This window comes from Heterodontus francisci, chromosome 22 (genome assembly GCF_036365525.1).
Source record: "Heterodontus francisci isolate sHetFra1 chromosome 22, sHetFra1.hap1, whole genome shotgun sequence".
Taxonomy (NCBI): domain Eukaryota; kingdom Metazoa; phylum Chordata; class Chondrichthyes; order Heterodontiformes; family Heterodontidae; genus Heterodontus; species Heterodontus francisci.
Window position 1 is genome coordinate 34,091,595 of NC_090392.1, and position 24,680 is coordinate 34,116,274.

General features: G+C 48.3%; 1 protein-coding gene across 1 annotated transcript in view; it reads left to right on the top strand.

The window, feature by feature from the left end:
* Positions 1-5,018: 5,018 nt before the first annotated feature.
* LOC137381301 (zinc finger protein 850-like) overlaps positions 5,019-24,680 on the top strand; it is a 55,613-nt gene continuing 35,951 nt past the window's right edge. The window contains exon 1 of the mRNA XM_068053651.1: positions 5,019-7,104. Within this exon, the coding sequence (XP_067909752.1) occupies positions 5,987-7,104 (1,118 nt within the window). The 5' untranslated portion in view covers positions 5,019-5,986. The remainder of the gene's footprint in view (positions 7,105-24,680) is intronic.

Consider the following 24,680-nt stretch of genomic DNA (forward strand, 5'->3'; position numbering starts at 1 on the left):
TCCTACATCGAAACAAGTTAAAGCATGCACTGGGCCCTAACGAACAGCAAGACTTACCGGCAACCAAAGACTCTTCATTGAACTCAAAGGACTGTAAATAACTACCATATATTAGATTAGATTAGAGATACAGCACTGAAACAGGCCCTTCGGCCCACCGAGTCTGTGCCGAACATCAACCACCCATTTATACTAATCCTACACTAATCCCATATTCCTACCAAACATCCCCACCTGTCCCTATATTTCCCTACCACCTACCTACACTAGTGACAATTTATAATGGCCAATTTACCTATCAACCTGCAAGTCTTTTGGCTTGTGGGAGGAAACCCACGCAGACACAGGGAGAACTTGCAAGCTCCACACAGGCAGTACCCGGAATCGAACCCGGGTCCCTGGAGCTGTGAGGCTGCGGTGCTAACCACTGTGCCGCCCTAAACTTTATTGTCTTATATTATATGAGACAATATATTGCCTCAAACTTTTCCTCTTTATTCCTTCTACTTTTTCTGTCTCTATCTGCACGTGTGTTAATCGCGTATATATGCTAGCGTCGCGTTCTCGTAGTCGTTAACCGAATTAAAGTTTAAGATTAATAAACTTCCACCTTTCTTGTTTAAATCTAAGAAAACCTGTCTGATTTCTTTGCCTTACAATTGGAAGGTAGTGAACAAGGATTCACTGGGGTGGGGGGTGGGGGCGGGGAGGCTAAAAACACAGTGTTTTAAAAATTAAACCCTGTTACAGTTAGATCAGGCAAAGGCTGAGAGGGAACCCCTAGACCCCTATCTCACCTGGTTGTAACAGTGGGGAGAAGCCTGCACCGACTGTGGGAATTATCCCAGCTTCTAACACACCAGTGAGCTCATAGAGAAGAGGACATTCTTCTGCTCCTTGTGTGTGAAGGGATTCACTCGCTCATCCATTCTGTAAAAATAACAGAGTGTTCACGTGACTGCAGAGGTTGGATTCTGCTGTTATTGATATTGCTAATCACATCCAACTACAACTTGCCTTCATACAGCGTTTTAACATTGTAAAACATCCCAAGGAGTGTTATCAAATGAAATTTGACACTGAGCCACATAATGAGAAATTTGGACAGATGACCAAAAGCTTGGTCAAAGAGGCAAATTTGAAGGAGCATCTTAAAGGAAGGAAGAGGTAGAGAGGCAGAGAGGTTTAGCGAAGGAATTTCAGAGCTTAGCAACTGGGCAGCTGAAAACACGGCCAACGATGGTGGAGCAAACAAAATATGGGCTGCACAACAGGCCAGAATTGGAAGAGGGCAGATATCCCAGAGTGTTGTAGGGCTGGAGGAGATTGCACAGATAGGGAGGGGCGAGGCCATGCAGGGATTGTAAACAAAGACAAGAAGTTTAAAATCGAGGCGTTGCTTGACTGGAAGCCAATGTAGTCCCGTGAGAAAAGGGGCGATAGGCGTAAGCGGTTTTCTCTGACGTACTGAAAACACACCTCTTACTACAAGGTCTGAACGATAGGGAATATATGGACAGATCAGACTCAGACCCACGATTTTCGGGCTCAACCATATTAATAAAATTAACAATAACATTTGTAAGCAGTACAAAACAGTATCACCCTGGCTTGTCCAACAAGCCCTACCGTGCTAAATTACACGGTCTAATAAAAGAACCCTCCTGTGAAATTAACTAACACAGGACCCCCAGCATTAAACCCCTCTAAGGTTTGATTGGCACTTACAATCACACCCTCACACAGCTAAGTTTTGTTGTGGATGTGTAGGCGCAGGCAATATGCTCACCCCGATTACCTTGCTTGCAGCTTCTTCCTGTCCGTCTCGTTCCTGGTTCTGTACCGCTAACACAGAATCCAAGTTCCAGTTTGAGTTGAGGTTGGCCAATGAGGGATGAAGAGCAGCTCTCAGCTCTGGCGGTGTTCCGTTGAATCGAGTCGAACCCCACATGGGAGACTTGCTGTAGATTGATGTTGAGAAGAAAGAAGAGCCAGCACCATTGCCAAATGACTCCATGTATATATCCAAATCCCATCACCTTTTCTCCCGCCAATACTGATCGATGTATTGACTCAGGCGATCTGTCTGTGCACACCTCCCCCACCACCGCCATGGCCTGGAGTGACTCACAACCTTTGAAATCTTTGTGAAAAATGATATTTTGTTTTCCCGCTCCTAGGCCTGGCACCTGGAGAGACAATGAGTGCTGATTACTGGATGACTGCCATTTCCTGAGTTCATGGCCATTAGCAGGTAATGGGTTTCAATCTCAAGCTGATCTTACTTAACTGGCTTATCTCCTGGAAGACAATGGCCTGGCCATCTCCTGCCTTCCACCAGTTTCGGTTGGGAGTGAGTCATGACTCTGCTTTATTGCGATGCCACTCGGGGTATTGTTCCCAGTAATCATGTTAGATGGTGATGACGACAATCGGCCTGGGTTCCCTTCTACCCAGCCTGTCAGTGGGAAATGTACGTTTGCATATTTCTGGGCGGCACAGTGGTTAGCACTGCAGCCTCACAGCTCCAGGGACCCGGGTTCGATTCTGGGTACTGCCTGTGCGGAGTTTGCAAGTTCTCCCTGTGTCTGCGTGGGTTTCCTCCGGGTGCTCCGGTTTCCTCCCACATGCCAAAGACTTGCAGGTTGATAGGTTAATTGGCCATTATAAATTGACCCTAGTATCGGTAGGTGGTAGGGAAATATATAGGGACAGGTGGGGATGTGATAGGAATATGGGATTAGTGTAGGATTAGTATAAATGGGTGGTTGATGGTCGGCACAGACGCGGTGGGCCGAAGGGAGTGTTTCATGCTGTATCTCTAAACTAAACTGAATGCACCTTAGGTTAGCCTGGCTCAAAACTCCTGCCAGTCAATCCGATTCCCTAAGCCACTCCCACAAGCTTGCCAAACAGTATAGTTCTTTATTGGGGTTTTGGATTTAAAATATGATTCATAAAAATGGCCAGAAAGCTGGTGCTACATCTCCCCCTTTGATATTTCATCACCAAAACCAGAAATATCACGAATTTTGTTGTTTTCTGCCGCGGGAGGCGCATTGTGGGTCTCAAGCAAACCATACATTACTTATCAATTACACTTGGGGATCAATTACACCTGGGGTCCCGTTTCTTATGCCATACGAACAATCCCATTCAACATATTTACAGACAGTAAAACTCCTGGTAACCCTTTCATCAGGGGCTCCCAATAATTTCAGAGTGCTTTCCTTCTCTTGTTACAGGATAACTTTAACAGATATGACACCATGGTTAGTTGTACTGCAGGCCCTGTACCATGTCGTTCACTGTGAGGTGTACCGTGGTGAAATCTGAAATGGGGGATGATGCGCTCTTGCGCCACCTGAACCTCTGTGTGGGGTTTGAAGCAGAAAGTTTTGTTGGCGATAGGGCACTCAGTGTCATTGCGTACCAGATACTGGTCCACGCCCGTCGTGATGCAGTACGTCCCGTTGCCCACGTATGCTACTTGGGGTGGAACGTGGTTCTGGGTTATCACCTCCATGGTGCAATTAATGGGCTCTGCACTCTCCAATTCAAACCCACCCATTGGTCAATCAAATGCATTCAGGTGCTGGGGTCACAACACTACATGCGCACCCCTGCTCTGGCACCCTTTGAGGTCAGTGCCAGTCATGGCATGCTCACACTTTATTACTAATGGTGGCACCCCATTCCTCAGGACGCCAATGTTTTCTACCCAGTATACCGGTGCAGGCCACTGTAACCTGCCCATAACCGGCATCCGGAGTACAATCCCCATTATTGTGTGGTTGGACTGGCCACAATCAACTGGAACCGGGTTTGCCTCTGAGGCCAGTCTGAGTTAACACAAACTCATCAGATTATCATACGGGCTCAGCGCGGTGAGGTGCCAATTGCTAACCCAGGAAGGGACACGCTCTTGCTGCAGGTCCTCCAGATTACTTCATTCAGTAACCATGCACCGTCCAACACACACACATCATTTCTAGCTGCCTGTGCCAACGCATTCCGATCCTCCCTGATTTAACTATTGATCGTCTGAGCGTGCGCCTCCAGCTCGGCTATGACCTATAAATAGCCTGGTCCTCCCATAACTCCGACCCCTCTGGCTCGTTAACCTCCCCCAGTATCTTTCGCAGCTGGTCTCTTAAAGTGTTGACCTGCATCTGCAGCTGTGCATCGTCCAAACTGTTTATCAGAGACGCTCATGTGCTAAATGCTGTGGCAGCATTGTTGAACACCCGCCTCCTCTATCTCCCCGAACCAAAGCGACTGTCCAGATTAAATGTATATAACCCTTTCCAACTCTCATCCCCGTAATTTAGCTTGCAAAACTGGCAGGACATTTCTTGCAACAAGGTCTCGTAAAGTCTCTCCGTTTCTACTGGACACCACCAGGGCAGCTGCACTCGGGTTAAAGTTAGAATCACCGACGCTACCTCATAATGTACATCATGATACAAGATCTTTCCAGTCGGGACCAACACTAACCCATTTCTCGGTCCTGGAGTGGCGGCGGGACATCTAATCTCTGTTCCCTGTACTTGTGGGGCTGTGGGCAGGGGCTTCCTCTCCTATGCAACAAGTTCTGTTGGCACACAGGTCTGGCTGTCGTTATTTACAGCTCGTTCCGCGTTATCGAGGATCCCCGGTTAAAACCTCTCCAGCCGGAGCCTCTTGCGGCTTGCAACCGACTGCTTCTCCTTTCCTTGCCGCCTCATCCTCCCACCGCCCGTCCTACGGTTGATTGATAGCAGCTACGGACCAATAGGGAGAGCGGGGGCGGGCCTGGAGGACCGAGCTGTCGTTGGGACAGCCAACCAATCGGGGAGAGGAGCGGTCTCGTGGCACGGAGTGGGCGGGCTCTTGCAGGGTCCTCCAGCCCCGCCTGTCCATCCTATTGGCTCGTAGTTCCCGTCAATCACCCGGGCATTGTGAGTTGCCAAGTGTGAGATCGCAGGCGGAGTGGGGAGGCGGTGGCGAGGGGATCGGGGAGGAGGTGGCGTGGGGATCGGGGAGGCGGTGGCGTGGGGATCGGGGAGGCGGTGGGCCGGAGAGCGGGTTTTCACCTCTGATCAAAGCGCTGCCTATTTTGTGTGAGGCCGCCGAAGCAAGTGCCAATTGGGGAGTGGAGAGCGGCGGGCCTTCCCCAAGGAATCTGGAGGCGGCGCTTGATGCAGGCCACAGGTAGGTCAGGATGAGAGGGCCCTCGCGGGGGGTGGGGGCGGTAGCAAGGGCAGGGAGCTGGCTCTCAGCGGGCCCCTCGTTCAGGCATACCACCCGATTACATGCTCCCTCCCCCCCCGCCTCCAAACCTGCCACCGGGGAGGGTATAAGATTCCTGAATATTAAACACTGAATATTATCCACTCTCACTATCCACTGCAATGGTTTCAGACTTCCCATTATTTAATTGGGGGATATTTCTGTTCACCTAAGACTAGATGTCAGCCAAGTCAGGAAGTCACTTTGACTTGGAGGGGAACTTTGAGGTGATGGTGTTCGCATACACCGGCTATCCTAAGCCTTCTAGATGGTGAAGTTGAGGTTCTGTCAAAGTTCTGGTTGAGCAGTATATAAAATCCCTCTCTTTTACTCCCTACGCCTCCCATCTCTCCCACTCTACCTCTCTTTCCTCCCATACAGGGCAGAGTCTTGTGCAGGACCAGACAGGGTGGTAGGTTCCCTTCCATGAAGGACATTAGTGAACCAGTTTGAATTGTATGACAATCTAGCAGCTTTCATGATCACTTTTTCCTCGTGCCAGCTCCACAAATTACCAGATTCATTCAGCTCCAGTTCACAACCCGCCTTTGTGTTTTTGTGGGTTCTTTCACGCTCCCTTTTTTCTGTTGTAAATCAATTTCACAGGATATTGGAAGGGGAAGATTTGAAACTGGAAAACTCAAACCGAACATTAGATCAGGATCTGACGGTCTTGTCCAATTTATTGTAACCTGAATATCAAAGGATTTTGAACATGGAAGGAAAAAGCACCGATCGCAGTGGGGAAAAACTGTACACGTGTTCCGTGTGTGGACGAGGCTTCAGCCGATCATCGGGCCTGTTGAAACACAAGTGCAGTCACAATGGGGAGGAACCATGTAGATATGGGGACTGTGGAAAGGGATTTAATAATCCAGTTGAGCTGGAAACTCATCCACATAGTCACAACCTGGAGAGGCCATTCCCCTGCTCTGTGTGTGGGAAGGGATTCACTAATTCATCTAACCTCCTGACACACCAGCGAGTTCACACTGGGGAAAGGCCATTCATGTGCTCCGAGTGTGGAAAGGGATTTGCTCAGTTATCTGTCCTGCTGACACACCAGCGAGTTCACACCGGGGAGAGGCCGTTCATCTGTTCCGAGTGTGGGAAGGGATTCACTAATTCATCCAACCTTCTGACACACCAGCGAGTTCACACTGGGGAGAAACCATTCACTTGCTCTGAGTGTGGGAAGGGATTCACTCAGTTATCCAACCTGCTGACACACCAGCGAGTTCACACCGGGGAGAGGCCATTCACCTGCTCCGACTGTGGGAAGGGATTCACTAATTCATCGAACCTGCTGACACACCAGCGAGTTCACACTGGGGAAAGGCTGTTCACCTGCTCCATCTGTGGGAAGGGATTCACTAATTCGTCCAAACTTCTAAGACACCAGCGCGTTCACACTGGGGAGAGGCCGTTCACCTGCTCCGTGTGTGGGAAGAGATTCACTAATTCATCCAAACTTCTAAGACACCAGCGAGTTCACACTGGGGAGAGGCCATTCACCTGCTCCATGTGTGGGAAGGGATTCACTGATTCATCAGCCCTGCTGACACACCAGAGGGTTCACACTGATGAGAGACCTTTTAAATGTCCAGACTGTGGGAATTGCTATAAAAGCTCCGAGGAACTAATGTCCCATCAACGTGTTCACAGTGATGAGAGACCGTTCAGGTGCTCTCACTGCGGGACTGGATTCAAGCGATCAGGCAACCTCACTGTACACCAGCGCATTCACACTGGGGAGAGGCCGTTCATCTGCTCCATGTGTGGGAAGGGATTCGCTCAGTCATCCAACCTACTGAAACACCAGCGAGTTCACAAGTGACTTCAGGGGTTGAATTCTGCTGTTTTTGCTGCTGTTAATCACATTCAGGACTGAAACTTGTTCATTCTGACAGTTGGGGTTTATTTCGGTTGATGTTAATAATCCCTTTAACTGGGCTGTAGTTTAATATTCTGGATATATGTCAAATACATCAGCTTTGCATCCAAGTGTGGGAGTGTTTGAGTCCTTGATTTCTAAGATAAGAGGAGACTGATGTTCTACTACTGACTTCCAATTTTGAGCCCTTCTTTCTTTGTTAATGGAAGTCTTGTATTTGTATAGCGCCTTTCAGGACTTCAGGATGTTCCACAGTGTTTTACAGCTAATGAAATTCTGATGTGTACTCAGTGCTGTTGGCAGCTGTGACCCACTGGGTAGCACTCTCACCTCTGAATCAGAAAGTTGTGGCTTCAAGTTTTCTCCAGGACTTAAGCACAAAAATCAAACCTGACACCCCAGTGCAGTACTGAGGGAGTGCTGCACGATCAGAGGTGGTGTCTTTCAGATAGAATGTTAAATGGAGGCCCTGTCTTTCCTCTAGGGTGGATGTAAAAGATCCTGTGGCACTAGTTCAAAGAAGAGCAGGGGTGTTATCCCCAGTGTCCTGGCCAATATTTATCCCTTCATCAACATCAGTAAAACAGGTGATCTGGTCATTATGACATTGCTGTTTGTGAGGGCTTGCTGTGTAAAAATTGGCTGCCGTGTTTCCTAAATTACAACAGTGATAACACTTCAAAAGCACTTCATTGGCTGTAAAAAAAAATCTTTGAAACATCCTCGGGTCATGAAAGGGCATTATATAAATGCAAATCCTTTCAATGTCAGCTATACGGTTGGTAAATTACACACAGCAATGTCTCACAAACAGAAAGTTGGCTATGAGCACATAAATCTTTTTTAGTGATGTTGGTTGAGGGATAATTATTGGCAGCACTGGGGAGAACATCTCTGCTCTTCAAAATAACTTTATAGTATTGTTTGCATCCATCTGAGAGAACAGATGCAGACTTGGTTGAAGGTGTCATTTGAAAGACGGGAACTCTATCAGTGCAGCACCCCCTCAGTACTGCATTGTAAAATCCGTTAAGATTTTGTGTTCAAGTCTATGGATGTGGATTTGAACCCACAACTGATTGATTCAGAGACGAGAATGTAAGCACTGAGTCACAACCAACACCTCGTCATTCCTCTAGATTATTTCAGTTCTCAGACATTCAAATATTCTCATGGTCAAGGCCCAGCCCCCCCCAATAATTTTATTAACAACAGTTGAATAGAGCAAAACTCAAATTAAAATGCAATTTTCTGCATCTAGGATGCACTCCAGCCCCTGCGGTGCCCACTGGTCATGGAAGGCCTCAAGTGTACCGGGGGACACCGCATGTTCCTTCTCCAGGGACACCCGGGCGCGAGCATAACTACAGAAGAGGGGCAGGCAATCTGGGCAGACAGACCCCCTGACAGCCCGCTGCCTGGACCGGTGAATTGCCATCTTGGCCAGGCCCAGGAGCAGACCCAATGAGGAGATGTTCTTCCTGGCCCACCCCCATCTGCACTGGGTGCCCACGGATCAGGAGGATGGGGCTGAAGTGCAACCAAAACCTGAGGAGCAGTCCCCTTAAAAAGTGGGGCTGCAATGTCGTACACACCATATAAACATAGAACATGGACTCGTCCAGACTGCATAAAATACAGGCTCCACTGGCGATTCCCCTTACCACCAGATGGCAACTCAGACCACCATAGCGTGTCCAGGCAGCAGACGAGGATTCAGAAGTGGAGAGCAGCCCGTAAAGGAAACACCTCCTCGCGATGTAGAATGGCACAGAGGGCATTTCCGAGAGATGACTCAGGTTGTTTGGGACCGGCTCCCGAGTTGGGTTTCAAGGCCTGGGCCCAATGAGCAGTTCCGGCTGAGTGGGGGTCAGCTCGGCCAGGAGTGCTTCACACTCCCAAGCCTCTGCAACACCCACAGCGAAAGGCGTCTTTGACTACTCCTCCACCTGTCGGTTCATCCCCAGAGCTGGCCCCCCATACAGCCAGGGGGAGCGCCCTGACTGGAGGCGACCATGTTTCAGACTCTGAATAGATCCTGGTAAAAGACAAGTCAACTCCCTCAGAGAGGTGCGGCTATCGTTTTCCACCGGGAGCTGCATGTCGTCTTGAAGACGGTGTCCCAGCGAAAAAAATACATCGCCAGTGCACACTGGGAGGATGCTCAATGTACAGGTATCTTGGCAGGGTCCAAAGGTGGAGAGTCGCGGCCTGGGTACGGATGCACATCAGCGACTGATCACCCTCCTCAATCAGGAGTCTCAGAACTGTGGCAGAGACCCGGGGTGGATTTTATGCACCCAGAGTGGCAGCGGGCGAAAAAAACGATGGCCCGCATTTGCACCGCTGTGCCACCATGATTTTCCTCGTGGCAGCCCATGCTAATGACCCGGTCAGGGCCCCTCCAATCACATGGAAGGGGTGGGCTCTCCGATGCCAGCAATGGCATCAGTTGCCTGTGTGCAGGTGCTGGCGCCATTTTTAAAGGGCAGCCGGCTAGTTTACATTTTTACGGTTACACCCTCCCCCACTGTTCTGATCAAACATCTACTGCCCCTTTCCTACCCCCAACAAAAAAATTCATTACTTGCCCTCTCCCCGCACCTCCCCCCCCCCCCACTCCACAAAACACTGACCTTCCACACTTGGCCTTGGCCTTCTCTTACCCCCACCCCACCACCCCACCAAAGTGAACAAAGTGCAGAGGTCACACCTTCTCACCATTGCCTACACTAATTATGAAAATTTGACCCCGTTCCCCTTTGCACCTAAGTACTAAAAATCTTAAGTTCCCTCTTTCCCCACCACTGCAGCGCCTGCTTTCGCCAGACGGGAAAGTAAAGGTACACGAGTGCCAGCCGCCGCTCAGAAGATCGCGGCTGACGGTAGATTGGAGTTAATTTTATTCAAATGTAAGCATTAGGGAAATTTGAATATTTTAATCCGGGTTCCATCAGCCAGTGGTAGAGGGGGGATGCCTCTATGGAGCCTTCCCACTGCCGGGAAGATTGGGCCTGGCCATCCCAGCATCGGGCACTGTGCGGGCTGCTGCTGGATGATCTTCTGGCACCCCACCCCCGCCACGGAGCCCAACATTGGGAGCTCAGTAAAGTCCCAGCCCCAGTGTTTTTTTTATTCATTTATGGGGATGTGGGTGTCCCTGGCTAGGCCAGCATTTGTTGCTCATCCTTAATTGCCCTTGAGAAGGTTGTGGTGAGCTGCCTTCTTGAACTGTTGCAGTCCATGTAAGGTAGGTACACCTGCAGTGCTGTGAGCAAGGGAGCTTTGACCCAGCGACAGTGAAGGAACTGCAATATAGTTCCAAGTCAGGATGGTATGTGGCTTGGAGGTGTTCCCATGCATCTGCTGCCCTTGTCCTTCTAGGTGGTAGAGGTCACGGGTTTGGAAGGTGCTGTCGAAGGAGCGTTGGTGAATTGCTGCAGTGCATCTAGATGGTACACACTGTGCGTCGTTGGTGGAGGGAATGAATGTTTCTGGATGGGGTGCAACTCCAGTGGGCTGCTTTGTCCTGGATGGCATCAAGCTTCTTGAGTGTTGTTGGAGCTGCCTCTTGCCCCAGAATAAATCAACGAGCTTCTTTTGGATCTTGGTGGCAAATGCAGGGGACGGGACCAAAGTGACCAACTGGTACCACAGCATCAAGGTCACCAGTGTTCAGCCCCTGCAGGAAAGCACTCGGAGCAGTACAGTCCAGCACCCTCGTCGAATGGTGACTTTTGCCTCTAACTGCTGCCTGTTTGCTGGCCAGACCTCCTCAGGGGGGCTCAGGTGGACTCCCAGATAAAGGAGGTGCGTGGTGCTCCAAACAAAATGTGTTAACTCCTTGGCGGGGAGTCCACCTGTCACAACCCTAGGCTATCCAGTCTCTCTTCTTAGCTGAAATGCTCCAGCCCAGGCAACATCCTGGTGAATCTCCTCTGCACCCTCTCCAGTGCAATCACATCCTTCCTATAGTGTGGTGACCAGAACTGTACACAGTACTGTAGCTGTGGCCTAACTAGCATTTTACGCAGCTCCATCTTAACCTCCCTTCTGTACCTCGACTAATAAAGGCAAGTATCCCATATGCCTTCCTAACCACCTTATCTCCCTGTGCTGCTGCCTTCAGTGATCTATGGACAAGTACACCAAGGTCCCTCTGACCCTCTGTACTTCCTGGGGTCCTACCATCCATTGTATATTCCCTTGCTTTGTTAGTCCTCCTAAAATGCATCACCTCACACTTCTCAGGATTCAATTCTATTTGCAACTGCTCCGCCCATCTTACCAGCCCATCTATATCGTCCTGTAATCTAAGGCTTTCCTCCTCACTATTTACGACACCACCAATTTTCGTGTCATCTGCGAACTTACTAATCATACATAGAAACATAGAAAATAGGAGCAGGAGTAGGCCATTCGGCCCCTCGAGCCTGCACTGCCATTCATTATGATCATGGCTGATCATTCAACTCAGTAGCCTGTTCCGGCTTTCGCCCCATACCCTTTGATCCCTTTAGACCCAAGAGCTATATCTAACTCCTTCTTGAAAATATACAATGTTTTGGCCTCAACTGCTTTCTGTGGTAGTGAATTCCACAGGCCCACCACTCTCTGGGTGAAGACATTTCTCCTCATCTCAGTCCTGAAAGGATTACCCCGTATCCTTAGACTATGACCCCTGGTTCTGGACTCCCCCACCATCGGGAACATACTTCCTGCATCTACCCTGTCAAGTCCTTTTAGCATTTTATAGGTTTCTATGAGATCCCCCCTCACTCTTCTGAACTCCAGCGAATATAATCCTAACTGACTCAATCTCTCCTCATACCTCAGACCCCCCAACCCAGGAATCAGTCTGGTAAACCTTCGCTGCACTCCCTCTATAGCAAAAACATCCTTCCTCAGATAAGGAGACCAAAACTGCACACAATATTCCAAGTGTGGCCTCACCAAGGCCCTGTTTAATTGTAGCAAGACATCCCTGCTTCTCTACTCGAATCCTCTTGCCATATACCTCCTATATTCATGTCTAAATCATTAATGTACACTACAAACAACAAGGGTCCCAGCATCAATCCCTGCGGTACACCGCTGGTCACAGGCTTCCACTCGCAAAAACAACCTTCGACCATCACCCTCTGCCTCCTGCCACTAAGCCAGTTTTGGATCAAATTTGCTGAATTGCCCTGGATCCCATGGGCTCTTACCTTCTTAACCAAACTCCCATGCAGGACCTTATCAAAAGCCCAGGCAAAGATCTTATAATCCATATGAGGTAGATCAGACTTCAGTTCTTAAGGAAGTGGAGATCACCCCTCTTCAGCAACAAGATAACGACCGCCCTGTGCCACATGAGGGGCATCTCCCCAGTTGCCAGGCTTTCCCGCAGAATCGGTCCCCTTCCCCCCCCAGGGCGTCCCAGAATGCCCTGAAGAACTCCACGGTCAGCCCGTCCAGCCCTGGGGATTTGCCCCTCGAGAGCTGGTAGAGGGTGCCAACATGAGTGGAGCCTCCAGACCTTCGTCAGGTCTTCCCACAATACTCTGCGTGCACCTTGGCTGGATGGATCCAGAGAGAACATCGTGCCATAATAGTTATGGAGCAAGATGTCTATTCCCTCCCGATTCGTGATGGAGGATCAGTCATTGGCCAGCAACTCAGTGAGCTGCTTACGGACCCCCCACCATTTTTCCAGCGAGTAGAAGAAGGGTCAGGCATGGCCCAAATCTTCCAGGTTCTGGATCTGTGACCTCACGTAACCACCTCAGGACTCTACGATCTGCAGGTCCCTCAGCGCACCCTTCTCTTTGTACGCCTGCCACAGGGCCGGGTCCACGACAACCTAACCAAGACAGGACTCCAAGTCGAGCACCTCCCTCTCCAGGTGCCCGACCTCATCCTCCCACCTCTTGGTCGATCCCTTTGCATACTCCTGACAGAAGACATGAATGTGAGTCTTGCCCACATCCCACCATAGCCTCAAGGAGGGGAAGCCCCCCTGTTTCCTTCTCCAGAATCGATGAAACGAGTCCTGGAATTGTTCGTACTCCAGAAGCTGGTTTTAAAGTGCCAGTACGCGGACCACGCCTGTGTGTGGAGCAGAGTGAGCTCCGCCCACACCAAGTGATGGTCTGAGCATGGCACTAGCCACATGGAGGCCACCGAGACGCAGGAGACACATGTCTGTAAAATGTGGAGGTGATTGATTCAGGATCTCCCTCCCCCCAGATCTCCAGGTGAAGGGGCTGGAGACGGGACGGAGATTCCGCCAAACATCCACAAAGTCGAGGGAGCTGATCAGCTCCCTTAACTTCTCCACCAACGCTTGGCCGCACTGGGGACTGGAGCGATCCCTCACCTCCTCACCACGAGGGTACAGTTGAAATCCACACTGCCCCCCCTCACCCCCTAGGATGATGTTCTCGCCGTTATTGATAGAGCTCAAGAGAGCGGACACTTTAAAGAAGTGCGCTTGCAACACACGGGCCTCGGCGTTCACAAAGTGGAGCGGTACGCCACCCAGGTGGACGGTGAGGTGGAGCAAGCTGACCAGCACAAGTCTCCTTGACACCCTCCCCCACCCCCACTCAAGATCTCCGGCTGAAAAGTCAGGGCCAACAAGATAGCCACCCCACTAGAAAAGGGGTGAGGTGACTTGACTGATGTAAAACCCACCCTCCACCCCAGTTGCCAGGTGGCTTCGTCTCCCGGAATGGTGTGGGTTTTCTGCAGAAAGCTCACCACATACCTCCCTTCCCTGAGGGCTGAGAAATTGTAAAATCTGCGGAGAGACCCCCTGCTGTCATTAATGTTGAGGCTGCTGTTAATGTTGAGGCTGCTGTGAATATCTCCATGTCAAAAGTACTATGATCCCATCACCGATACCTTACTGTGAGAAGGGAGCGGAAGTGCTCCTCGCCTTCCACTCCCCCAGCAACCCAGAGAGGAATGCCTGGAATCGCCGCCACATGACCTTTTTTCACTTGCTCTCTTTCTTGAGGGCGGCATGGTCGGACCTGATGATCATCAGAAATTCGACCACTGGTCGAGGGCCAGCTGAACTTTATTGTGGCAACCCCTGCAGGCAGTAAGAAAATCCCAGATTTCTGCATTAGGGATGAGAGAACACTCAGTAGGAGGCACAAGGGAGTCCACCATCTCTCTGGCGATGGATCCAATATCATCCTCCGTGCCCCATATCAAATCCAACTGCCTTTGGACAATCACCGTTAGCAGCTAACACATCCACCACACGCTGTGGAGCGAATGTCCGGCCGTGCCAGCGGGTCCCACCTCCATCAATATCTCAGCCCCAGGATCGATGGCAGAGGAGCCCTCCCTGGATTCCTCTCGGGAAACTGGGCCTATGGGTGCCAGCAGTTCAGGAAATCCCCTCCACCTCTGGCCTCTGGCTAGTGATTGGCCCAGGGGAGATGGTTGTTCCCGACTCTGGAAATCCAGCTGGAGTCAGGACCGGAGGCAGAGATAAGAGGCCATCCTCCGGCCGGCCAGCTCCCAGTGGCCCAGCAGAGAAGGTACTATGCAAATCGTCCTCCGAATTGGCTACATCCCGGGCAGCAGCAACAGACTGCTTCATGGGTCTTGTCCCCACCCACGATACCTGACCTGGTGGCAGATGAAGTATTTTCTCCTGGTGGGCCCACAAGCTCCCCCACCCCTCCTCAGGAGTTGCAAAATTTATGGAGGCTGCTCTCCCCACACAGTTCTGAGGATCCTGATGGTGCTGGTGGCAGGGGGAACCCGAGGACCCGCACCAGAAGATGAACTCCATAATTCAGGTTCCTCATCAGAGGAGAGGCGCCGCCTCATCTTATTCTGGGTGTGGTGCTGAGACTCAGAGACCTCCGTCCCAACCTCCGCACCCTCCTTCAGACCTGATGTCTCGGGCCCAAGCTCTGCCATGGGGCAGGTGGTCTCCCTGGGATCAGGCTCTGGTGTGAGCTCAGACCTAGGTTGTATTTCTGTGTCCACGGGATGTGCCTTTGTTTTACGTTGCGCCTTCCTTCCACTTGGACGGGCCCCCCCTTCCCCACCGGAGGCCATGTAAACCACGGCCTCCAGAACCGACTGAGCCATGGCTGTTGTAGGTGTAAGGGAAGTGGAGGAGGTGCAGCGGTGCCACCTTGGGCCGCCAAGGTGGAGCTGGGGCAGCTCTTCCGAACATATCCCACCCCCATGCAGGCCTGGCACCATGCCGGCCTGGCACCATGCCCTGTCTGAGGTCCAGAAAACACCTTGGGCCGCCTCCTGAAGTGGCTCTCTGAGACCTCCTCCCACACCAGCTGCATATACAGCTGGCGGCGAAAGGAGTACACATGCTGGAGGTTGCTTTCCCAAAGACTGATCTCCGACCTCCCCCCCCCCCCCCCCTCGATGGTGCAGGTGGGGGAGGAGGAGCTCACCGGGAATAAAGGACGGAATGATGGATACAATTACACATTGCACGGTGGCCCCCAGTGGCAACCTCGTAGTGGTAGGAAAGTCCCTCACATGGTGAGCCCCTTCCTCAGGGCCAGGACCACTGCCCGCTCGGTCCTCAGGAAAAATACAGCCTTCCCATATATATTTGAGGCTGCAACAATGGCCAAGAGGCCAACAACCTTGGCCATTGCCTTTTCACAGGCCTCAATAGACATGTTGGGGTGGTGATAGGTCTTTACCCCATGGCTGGAAGTGATTAATTTAGTTTGCGGCTTGAAGAGCTTCAGATCAGAGTCATTGAACTGGAGTCCGAGCTGCCAACACTGTGACACATCAGGGAGGGGGAAAGTTACCTGGACATTTTGTACAGGAGGCAGTCACACCCCTTAGAATAGGGTCTTCTGATTTGGTCAGTGACAGGAGATTGTGGCTGCAGCTGAGGCAGGTAAGGGGACCCACAGGGCAGGAGTGCAGACGCCTCATCTTTGCAATTGTCCAACAGGTTTGAAGATCTTTCAGCTTGTTTGGATGAGAGTGAGGGCTGCAGGGTGGATGAGCAACCTGACTGTGGCACCATGGTACAGGAAGCCATTTAAGTGGAGGGAGAAAAAATGAATGTAGTGGTAGTAGGGGACAGTATAGTGCGGGGAATTGACACTGTTCTCTGCAGCAAAGAGTAAGAGTCCAGACGGCTGTGTTGCCTGCCCAGTGCCAGGGTTTGGGACATCTATACAGGGCTGGAAAGGAACATACAGTGGGAAGGGGTAGATTGGGACCTGAATATTTAAGGGTACATGGCATTTAGGAAGAACAGGGAGCTAGGAAAAGGTGAAGGGGTAGCTCTGTTAATTAATTATGGTATTAGCACAATAGAGAGGGATGACCAAAGTTCAGGAGACCAGGATGTAAAAGCAGTCCACCCATGTAGGTACCAATGACTTAGGCAAGACAAGGAAAGAGGTTCTGCATAGTCAGTATGAGGAACTAGGCGCCAAATTAAGAAACAGAACCTCAAAGGTAATAATCTCTGGATTATTAACTGAGCCACGTGCAAATTGGCATAGGGCAAATAAGATTTGAGAAATGAATGCGTGGCTCAAAAACTGGTGTGGTAGAAGTGGGTTCCGATTCGTGGGGCACCGGCACCAGTACTGAGGAAAATGGTGGCTGTACCGTTGGGATTGTCTACAGCTGAACTGTGCTGGGGTCGGTGTTCTAGCGAGCCACATAACGAGGGACGTAGAGAAGGTTTTAAACTGAATAGTGGGGGCAAGGGATCAAATTTGGGAAGATATGATAAATCAAGGAGTAGAGACAAGGCAAGAGAGAAAGGTATTAATATGGGAAATGATAAACAGACTGTGACAGGAAGAGACAGAGGGTACAAATCTAAGAGTAGATGAACAGATAAGGTTAGGGGTTGCAAAAATAATAAAAGGACAAAACTAAAGGCTCTGTATCTGAATGCATATAGTTTTCAAAACAAAACAGATGAACTAAGAGCGCAAATAGAAATAAATAAGTACAATCTGATAACCATTACAGAGACATGGCTGCAGGACGACATAGATTGGGACCTGAATATTGAAGGGTACATGGCATTTAGGAAGAACAGGGAGCTAGGAAAAGGTGAAGGGTAGCTCTGTTAATTAATTATGGTATTAGCACAATAGAGAGGGATGACCAAAGTTCAGGAGACCAGGATGTAAAAGCAGTTTGGGTTGAGATGAGAAATCATAAAGGCAAGAAGTCACTTGTGGGAGTGGTGTACAGGCCACCTAACATTCACACAGTAGAACGAGGTATAAAGGAAGAAATAATGGCAGCTTGTCAGAAAGGTACAACGATAATTATGGGGGATTTTAACCTACATCTAGACTGGAAAAGTCAGATGGGCAGCGATAGCCTCGATGAGGAATACATAGTATGTTTTCAGGATAATTTTAGCAGGCTTAGATGCTTTAGCGGGTTTAAAAGTGGATAAATCCCCAGGCCCAGATGAGATGTATCCCAGGCTGTTGTATGAGGCAAGGGAAGTAATAGCAGGGGTTCTGACACTAATGTTCAGATCCTGTCGGGCCACAGGAGAGGTGCTAGAGGACTGGAGGACAGCAAATGTGGTGCCATTATTCAAGAAGGGTAGCAGGGATAGAACAGGTAATTACAGGCTGGTGAGTCTAACATCAGTGGTTGGGAAACTATTGGAAAAAATTCTGAGGGAAAGGATTAATCTCCACTTGGAGAGGCAGGGATTAATCAGGGATAGTCAGCATGGCTTTGTCAGGGGGAGATCGTGTCTAACTAATTTGATTGAATTTTTCGAGGCAGTGACAAGATGTGTCAATGAGGGTCAAGCAGTTGATGTAATCTACATGGACTTGAGTAAGGCTTTTGATAAGGTCCCGCATGGGCGATTGGTTAAGAAGGTAAGAGCCCATGGGATTCAGGGCAATTTGGCAAATTTGGATCCAAAATTGGCTTGGTGGCAGGAAACAGAGGGTAATGGTCGAGGGTGTTTTTGCGAGTGGAAGCCTGTGACCAGTAGTGTATCACAGGGATCAGTGCTGTTTGTAGTGTACATTAATGATTTAGACATGAATATAGGAGGTATGATATGTAAGTTCGCAGAAGACACGAAAATTGGTGCTGTCGTAAATAGTGAGGAGGAAAGCCTTAGATTACAGGACAATATAGATGGACTGGTAAGATGTGTGGAGCAGTGGTAAATGGAATTTAATCCTGAGAAGTGTGAGGTGATGCATTTTGGGAGGACTAACAAGGAGAGGAAATATACATTGGATTGTAGGACCCTAGGAAATACAGAGGGTCAGAGGGACCTTGGTGTACTTGTCCATAGATCACGGAAGGCAGCAACACAGGTAGATAAGGTGGTTAGGAAGGCATATGGGATACTTGCCTTTATTAGCCGAGGCATAGAATATAAGAGCAGGGAGGTTATGATGGAGCTGTATAAAACGCTAGTTAGGCCACAGCTGGAGTAGTGTGTATAGTTCTGGGCACCATACTATAGGAAGGATGTGATTGCACTGGAGAGGGTGCAGAGGAGATTCACCAGAATGTTGCGTGGGCTGGAGCATTTCAGCTATGAAGAAAATCTGAAAAGGCTAGGGTTGTTTTCCTGAGAACAGAGAAGGATGAGGGGGAACATGATTGAGGTATACAAAATTATGAGGGGCATTGATAGGTTAGATAGGAAGATAATTTTCCCTTAGCAGAGGGGTCAATAACCAGGGGGCACAGATTTAAGGTAAGGGGCAGGAGGTTTAGAGTGGATTTGAGGAAAGAAATTTTCACCCAGAGGGTGGTTGGAATCTGGAACACACTGCCTGAAGTGGTGGTAGAGACAGGAACCCTCACAACATTTAAGAAGTATTTAGATGAGCACTTGAAACGCCATAGCATACAAGGCTATGGGCCAAATGCTGGAAAATGGGACTAGAATAAGTTAGGTGCTTGATAGCCGGCACAGACACGATGGGCCGAAGGGCCTGTTTCTGTGCTGTATAACTCTATGACTCTAATTTCTTGGAACAATATGTTCTGGAGCCACCAGAGAACAAGCTATACGAGACCTAGTATTGTGCAATGAGATAGGATTAATTAATGACCTCATAGTTGAGGTGCCACTAATTGGGCAAATTTTAGCAATCTTGTAACCAAGCCTAAATTCTGATCCTCCATATTGGCTATGCTTTCACTAGGGTTACTCTGTCGCCCACTAGCTAACTCAATCCACTTCAGCTCTTGGTCTTCAGATTCTTTCCGGAATACCCTTTCTCTCTCTCTCTCCCCTCTCTCTCTCGTTCCTCCTCCTGTGTTTCTTTTTCTTTCTTCCTCTCTCTCTCATTCACTCTCCTGTTTTTGTTTTTCTTCATGTTCCATTTGGAAGGCTCTCTCTTTTTCTCTTTCCCTGTCTTCTAATTCAAGTTTCCTTTGTTCTAATTGTATCTTTGCTGGCAGTACCCTGTTTGGGACTGCTTCTAACACTGCTTCTGCTTCTTCAGATTTATGGGGAAAATTGTTGGCCACTAGCCTTAGGAGTTCAGACTCCCTAGCCTTGCCACATACCGTGATCCCACACTGCTCAGCCATTTTCTCAACTCCCCCATAGACAATGCTTTTAATTTATCCCAAGTTATTTCACCCTGGCTTGGAGAGCTACTCGCTTCAGTTGCACACATGTTAGTATTCAATCACACACAACCACAAGAAAACCTGTAATAATTTGCTCTTTTTGATTGCGAACAATTTGGCTTCCCACTTTCAATTTAACTCATTTGTCTGTGGGTAACAATCTGGAAGCTGGCCCCCAATTTCTGTTATGACCAGGTGAGCAATGCTCTAGGGGTCTTATGCGGTCTCCATCTGGTCTTATTGTAACAGGGTTTAATTTTAAACACACTGTGTTTTGAGCTCCCTTTTTGTGAATCCTTGTTCACAACTTTCCAATTATCAAGCAAAATAAATGAGCGCACACAGAGGAAATTTATTAAAACCTTAAAACTTAAACTCTAATGCGGTTCATGCCTACAGATTTACGACAAGCCCACGTTAGCATGCACACGCGATATAAACATGCAGATAGGGACAGAATAGAGTAGAAGAAAAGATAAGAACAATTTGAGGCAATATCGTGTTACTATTTTTTGAGCTCAGTGTCGTCCTTGATTAAAGATATGGTCTGGTGTTTTGCTGGGGCCCAATAATCTTCTAACAACCTTGTTCATGTAGCAAACAGTTCCCTCTTTGAGTTTCATGTGTTTTCACAAGATTCAGTTCCGTGAGAAGAGATGGAAACTGAGATATTCTCAGTCCATGAGCACACGGCGTTCTGCCTGGCAATTCCTTTGTCGGGAGTTCAAAAACTCTGCAACAGCCAGCCAGTCATGTGACTAAAACTGGTCTGACCACTTCTGTGTATTGGAGGAACAGGGACCGGCTCCCTGTTTCCACATTGTCTGGTATTATGCAAATACCCTTCCAATCAGGGCTTGCAATTTTTAAGTTCTAATGGTCATGTGGCAAAATAATGTGTGCCTTAGTCTTGGCAGGTGGGGTTTGCCTGACAAATCAAACAAGGTTCCTTAGATTTAAACAAGAAAGGTAGCAGTTTATTAATCTTAAACTCTAATCCAGTTAATGACTACGAATATACGACGCGACCAGGCTAGCAAGCATGCACGATAAACACACATACAGATAGAGACAGAAAAAGTAGAAGGAATAAAGGGGAAAAGTTTGAGGCAATATGTGGTAGTTACAGTCCTTTTACTTCAATGTGGAGTCTTTGGTTGCCGGTAAGTCTTGCAATTCGTTGGGGCCCAGTTCACGCTTCAGGCGATGTAGGAGTCTTTTCTCTCTTGAGGTTTACGTGTCTTCCATGGGTCAGGTAGCTTGGGGAGAAAGTGAGAGAGAGAGAGACAGACAGCCAGGTGAAAGACTTGCTTGTTTCAGCTTCAGTTGCACACTGCCTTCTGAATTCAAACTGTCCTGTGGCTAGTTCAAAAAACCTGGACCAGCCAGTTAGTCATGTGACTAGCTGGTTTAACAGTCCTGGCTTTGTGGATTGTATCATCTTAGCAGGGCCTGGAATGCGCTTCCTTACACCTTCAATGTCTGGTGATCAAAATCCATTTGGGTTAATTGAAGCAGGGAATAACTCTTTTTCTCCACAAGCAGCATCTCTCAGCATACAAATGTCCTTCCAGTCCAGTCCAGTGTCTGGTGATCTTCAAATACGTCATTTCTTCACTCCAGCAACAGTTTAAAATCAATGTTCATATATAAAATTAATATATCTCATTCTTGGCAGGTGGTGGCCTGCATGATACAGGTTTCACATTTTCTGCTCTGCTTTTCTTGTTTTTGTAATAACCATTTTAAATCTTCAACCTCTTTCTCTGACAATCGCGTCGTCTTTTAGCACACAAAAATATGCACTGTACGCCAGAAGGTTTTGCCTTTGTGGTTTTCAACTTCTTGCTGTCTACTCATTCTTGAATAAAATCTTATTACTTCTTCAAATGGACTTGTTCTCCCTTTGTTAAACACTCTGTCTGTAATGTCTGAATATTGAGGTCGGGCATTTTGTCAAACCTTTCCTTGTACTGAGAGAATACTGTTTTAGATGTGATTTTCTTGAAGCGTCTTAGTGACCTCTGGTTCACAATATTTCAGCACCCTTCCTAGCATGATTGTTAGCTGGACAAAACACCCAAGATCCTTTCTTACTAACCAAACATTCCTGTTTTAGACATGTCCCTTCATGGTCACCAATTCTAAGCGAGTTTTTTCTTTGAATCTCACTTTTAGCTCTTGTCCCGAAAAGTCTATGACCAATATGACAACAGGATACTTGGTGTAGTAATTCAGGAAAACTTTATTAAGAATTAAGGAGTTATACTTACAAAATTCAGGTTATGAATTTACAGTTCTCGTGGCTGTGCTTTCTAATAGAGCTTTGGTCACACAGGATGCAAAACCAGCTCAGTCTATCAGTGGTTCTTTTGTTCTCACCACACCATGTGCTGGAGTCCTATTTCTGCAGTTTCACTTCTGGGAATCTTCTTGTTCTCCGCGTGTTGAGGCATTGTGGGCCCTGACCTTTAATCCTTTCTGACCATCAGGCTACCTTATGTTTGGCCTGATGGTTGGCTCTGATCTTGTGATGTCGGTTCCTAGCCTATTTGAATTGAGACTTGATGTGATAGAATACCTGCCAGCAGCTGTGAAAGGCTCTATTCACTTTAGTTATCATTCCTTTAAGATAACACAAGCAATATGAAATTTGTATTAGTGAGTTACAGAAACTGATTCTTTGAACATCTACATTATTAAAGCTACATAATCAAGACATACACAATTTAATACATATGGAACTCATAACTCAATCAAGGTTTTAGGATTAACTGTTAATACATTGGTATAAAATAAAACTGACTCCTTTAACTAATGTTAGTATCAGATTAAAGAATGAAGTAAAGCTAATTCTAATCACCCCAAAACTACATAGACATATGAAATCGCTGGTGTGTTAGCAGATGGCATGACCACGTGACAACCTTCTCACCCACAGAGCAGGTGAACGGCCTCTCCCCAGTGTGAAGTGGCTGGTGTTTCATCAGATCATTTCTACTTTTGAAGCTCTTCTCACAGTCAGAATATTTAAATGGTCTCTTATTGGTGTGAACAAGTTCCTGTCCTCTGAGCTAGGTCATAGACAGGAGTTTTGGAGAAGTGGTTACACCCAAGGTGCAGGCAGATAGATGGGTGACTGCTAGAAGGGGCAGGCAGTCAGTGCAGGAATCCCCTGTGGCTATTCTCCTCTCTAACAAGTATACCGTTTTGGATACTGTTGGGGGGGATGTTGGAAGAAACTAGAGCAAAATAAATCAAACTTCCTTGGATGAGTACTCGCAAACTACTTTATTAACTTGTGCACAAGGAGAACAAACACAGTAGAGCTCACATTGAGACTCAGTGCGATGTTCTAAAGAATTACAGTCAAACAGTGGCAATTATACTATTCTGCAACCAATAATCTTACAACAATATTTCAATCCTTAATTTGCATTCTAAAGCACCAATAATATTACAATTTAATTCTTGCTCTAAACGAATAAGATACAGTAATTTTCAATCCTTCGTTTACATATCTATCTCACCATTGGCCTTGCAGCTGGTACAGCGCAACAACAGAAAGAGACATCAGGCTTCAACAACACTCTTATCTCATCAGCCAGACATGGCATATTCCTAAGGAGCAGTTTGCGTGAGAAACATACTGACCAAGCAAACTCACACCCCTAGTCCAAGGATGGCTCACCTCAGGTTCCACAGCCTATCGGGGTAAACAGCTGCAGCCAGAGCAGTGGCACCACGGCTGGCACTGTTGTTCAGCAGGGAGGGACAAAGCGCAGAAGAGCAATAGTTATAGGGAACTCTATAGTCGGGGCACAGATAGGCGCTTCTGTGGATGTGAAAGAGACTCCAGGATGGTATGTTGCCTCCCTGGTGCCAGGGTCAAGGATGTCTCTGAATGGACAGGGGGCATTCTGAAGGGGGAGGGTGAACAGCCAGAGGTTGTGGTACACATCGGTACCAACGACATAGGCAGGAAGAGTGATGAGGTCCTGCAGGGGGAGTTTAGGGAGTTAGGTAGAAAGTTAAAAGACAGGACCTCTAGGGTTGTAATCTCGGGATTACTCCCTGTGCCACGTGCAAGTGAGGCTAGAAATAGGAAGATAGTGCAGCTAAACACGTGGCTGAACAGCTGGTGTAGAAGGGAGGGTTTCAGATATCTGGACCATTGGGATCTCTTCAGGGACAGATGGGACCTGTACAAGAAGGATGGGTTGCATCTAAACTGGAGGGGCACAAATATCCTGGCTGCGAGGTTTGCTAGCGTCACTCGGGAGGGTTTAAACTAGTATGACAGGGGGGTGGGAACCAGAGCAGTAGGACAGCAAGTGAAATAAATGAGGGGGAACTAGTAAATAAGGCCAGTAAGACTAAGAGGAAGAGCAGGCAGGGAGAAGTTGCGGAGCGCAGCGGGACTGGAGGTCTGAAGTGCATTTGTTTCAATGCGAGAAGTATAACAGGTAAGGCAGATGAACGTAGAGCTTGGATTAGTACTTTGAACTACGATGTTGTTGCTATTACAGAGACTTGGTTGAGGGAAGGACAGGATTGGCAGCTAAATGTTCCGGTATTTAGAAGCTTTAGGCGGGATAGAGGGGGATGGAAAAGAGGTGGGCGAGTTGCATTACTTGTTAAGGAGAATATCACAGCTGTACTGCGGGAGGACACCTCGGAGGGGTCGTGCAGAGAGGCAATATGGGTGGAACTCAGGAATAGGAAGGGTGCAGTCATGATATTGGGGGTTTTCTACAGGCCTCCCAACAACCAGGACGTGGAGGCTTTGGAGAGGGTACAGAAGAGGTTGACCAGGATGTTGCCTGGTCTGGAGGGCATTAGCTATGAGGAGAGGTTGGATAAACCCGGATTGTTTTCACTGGAACGACGGAGGTGGAGGGGCAACATGATAGAG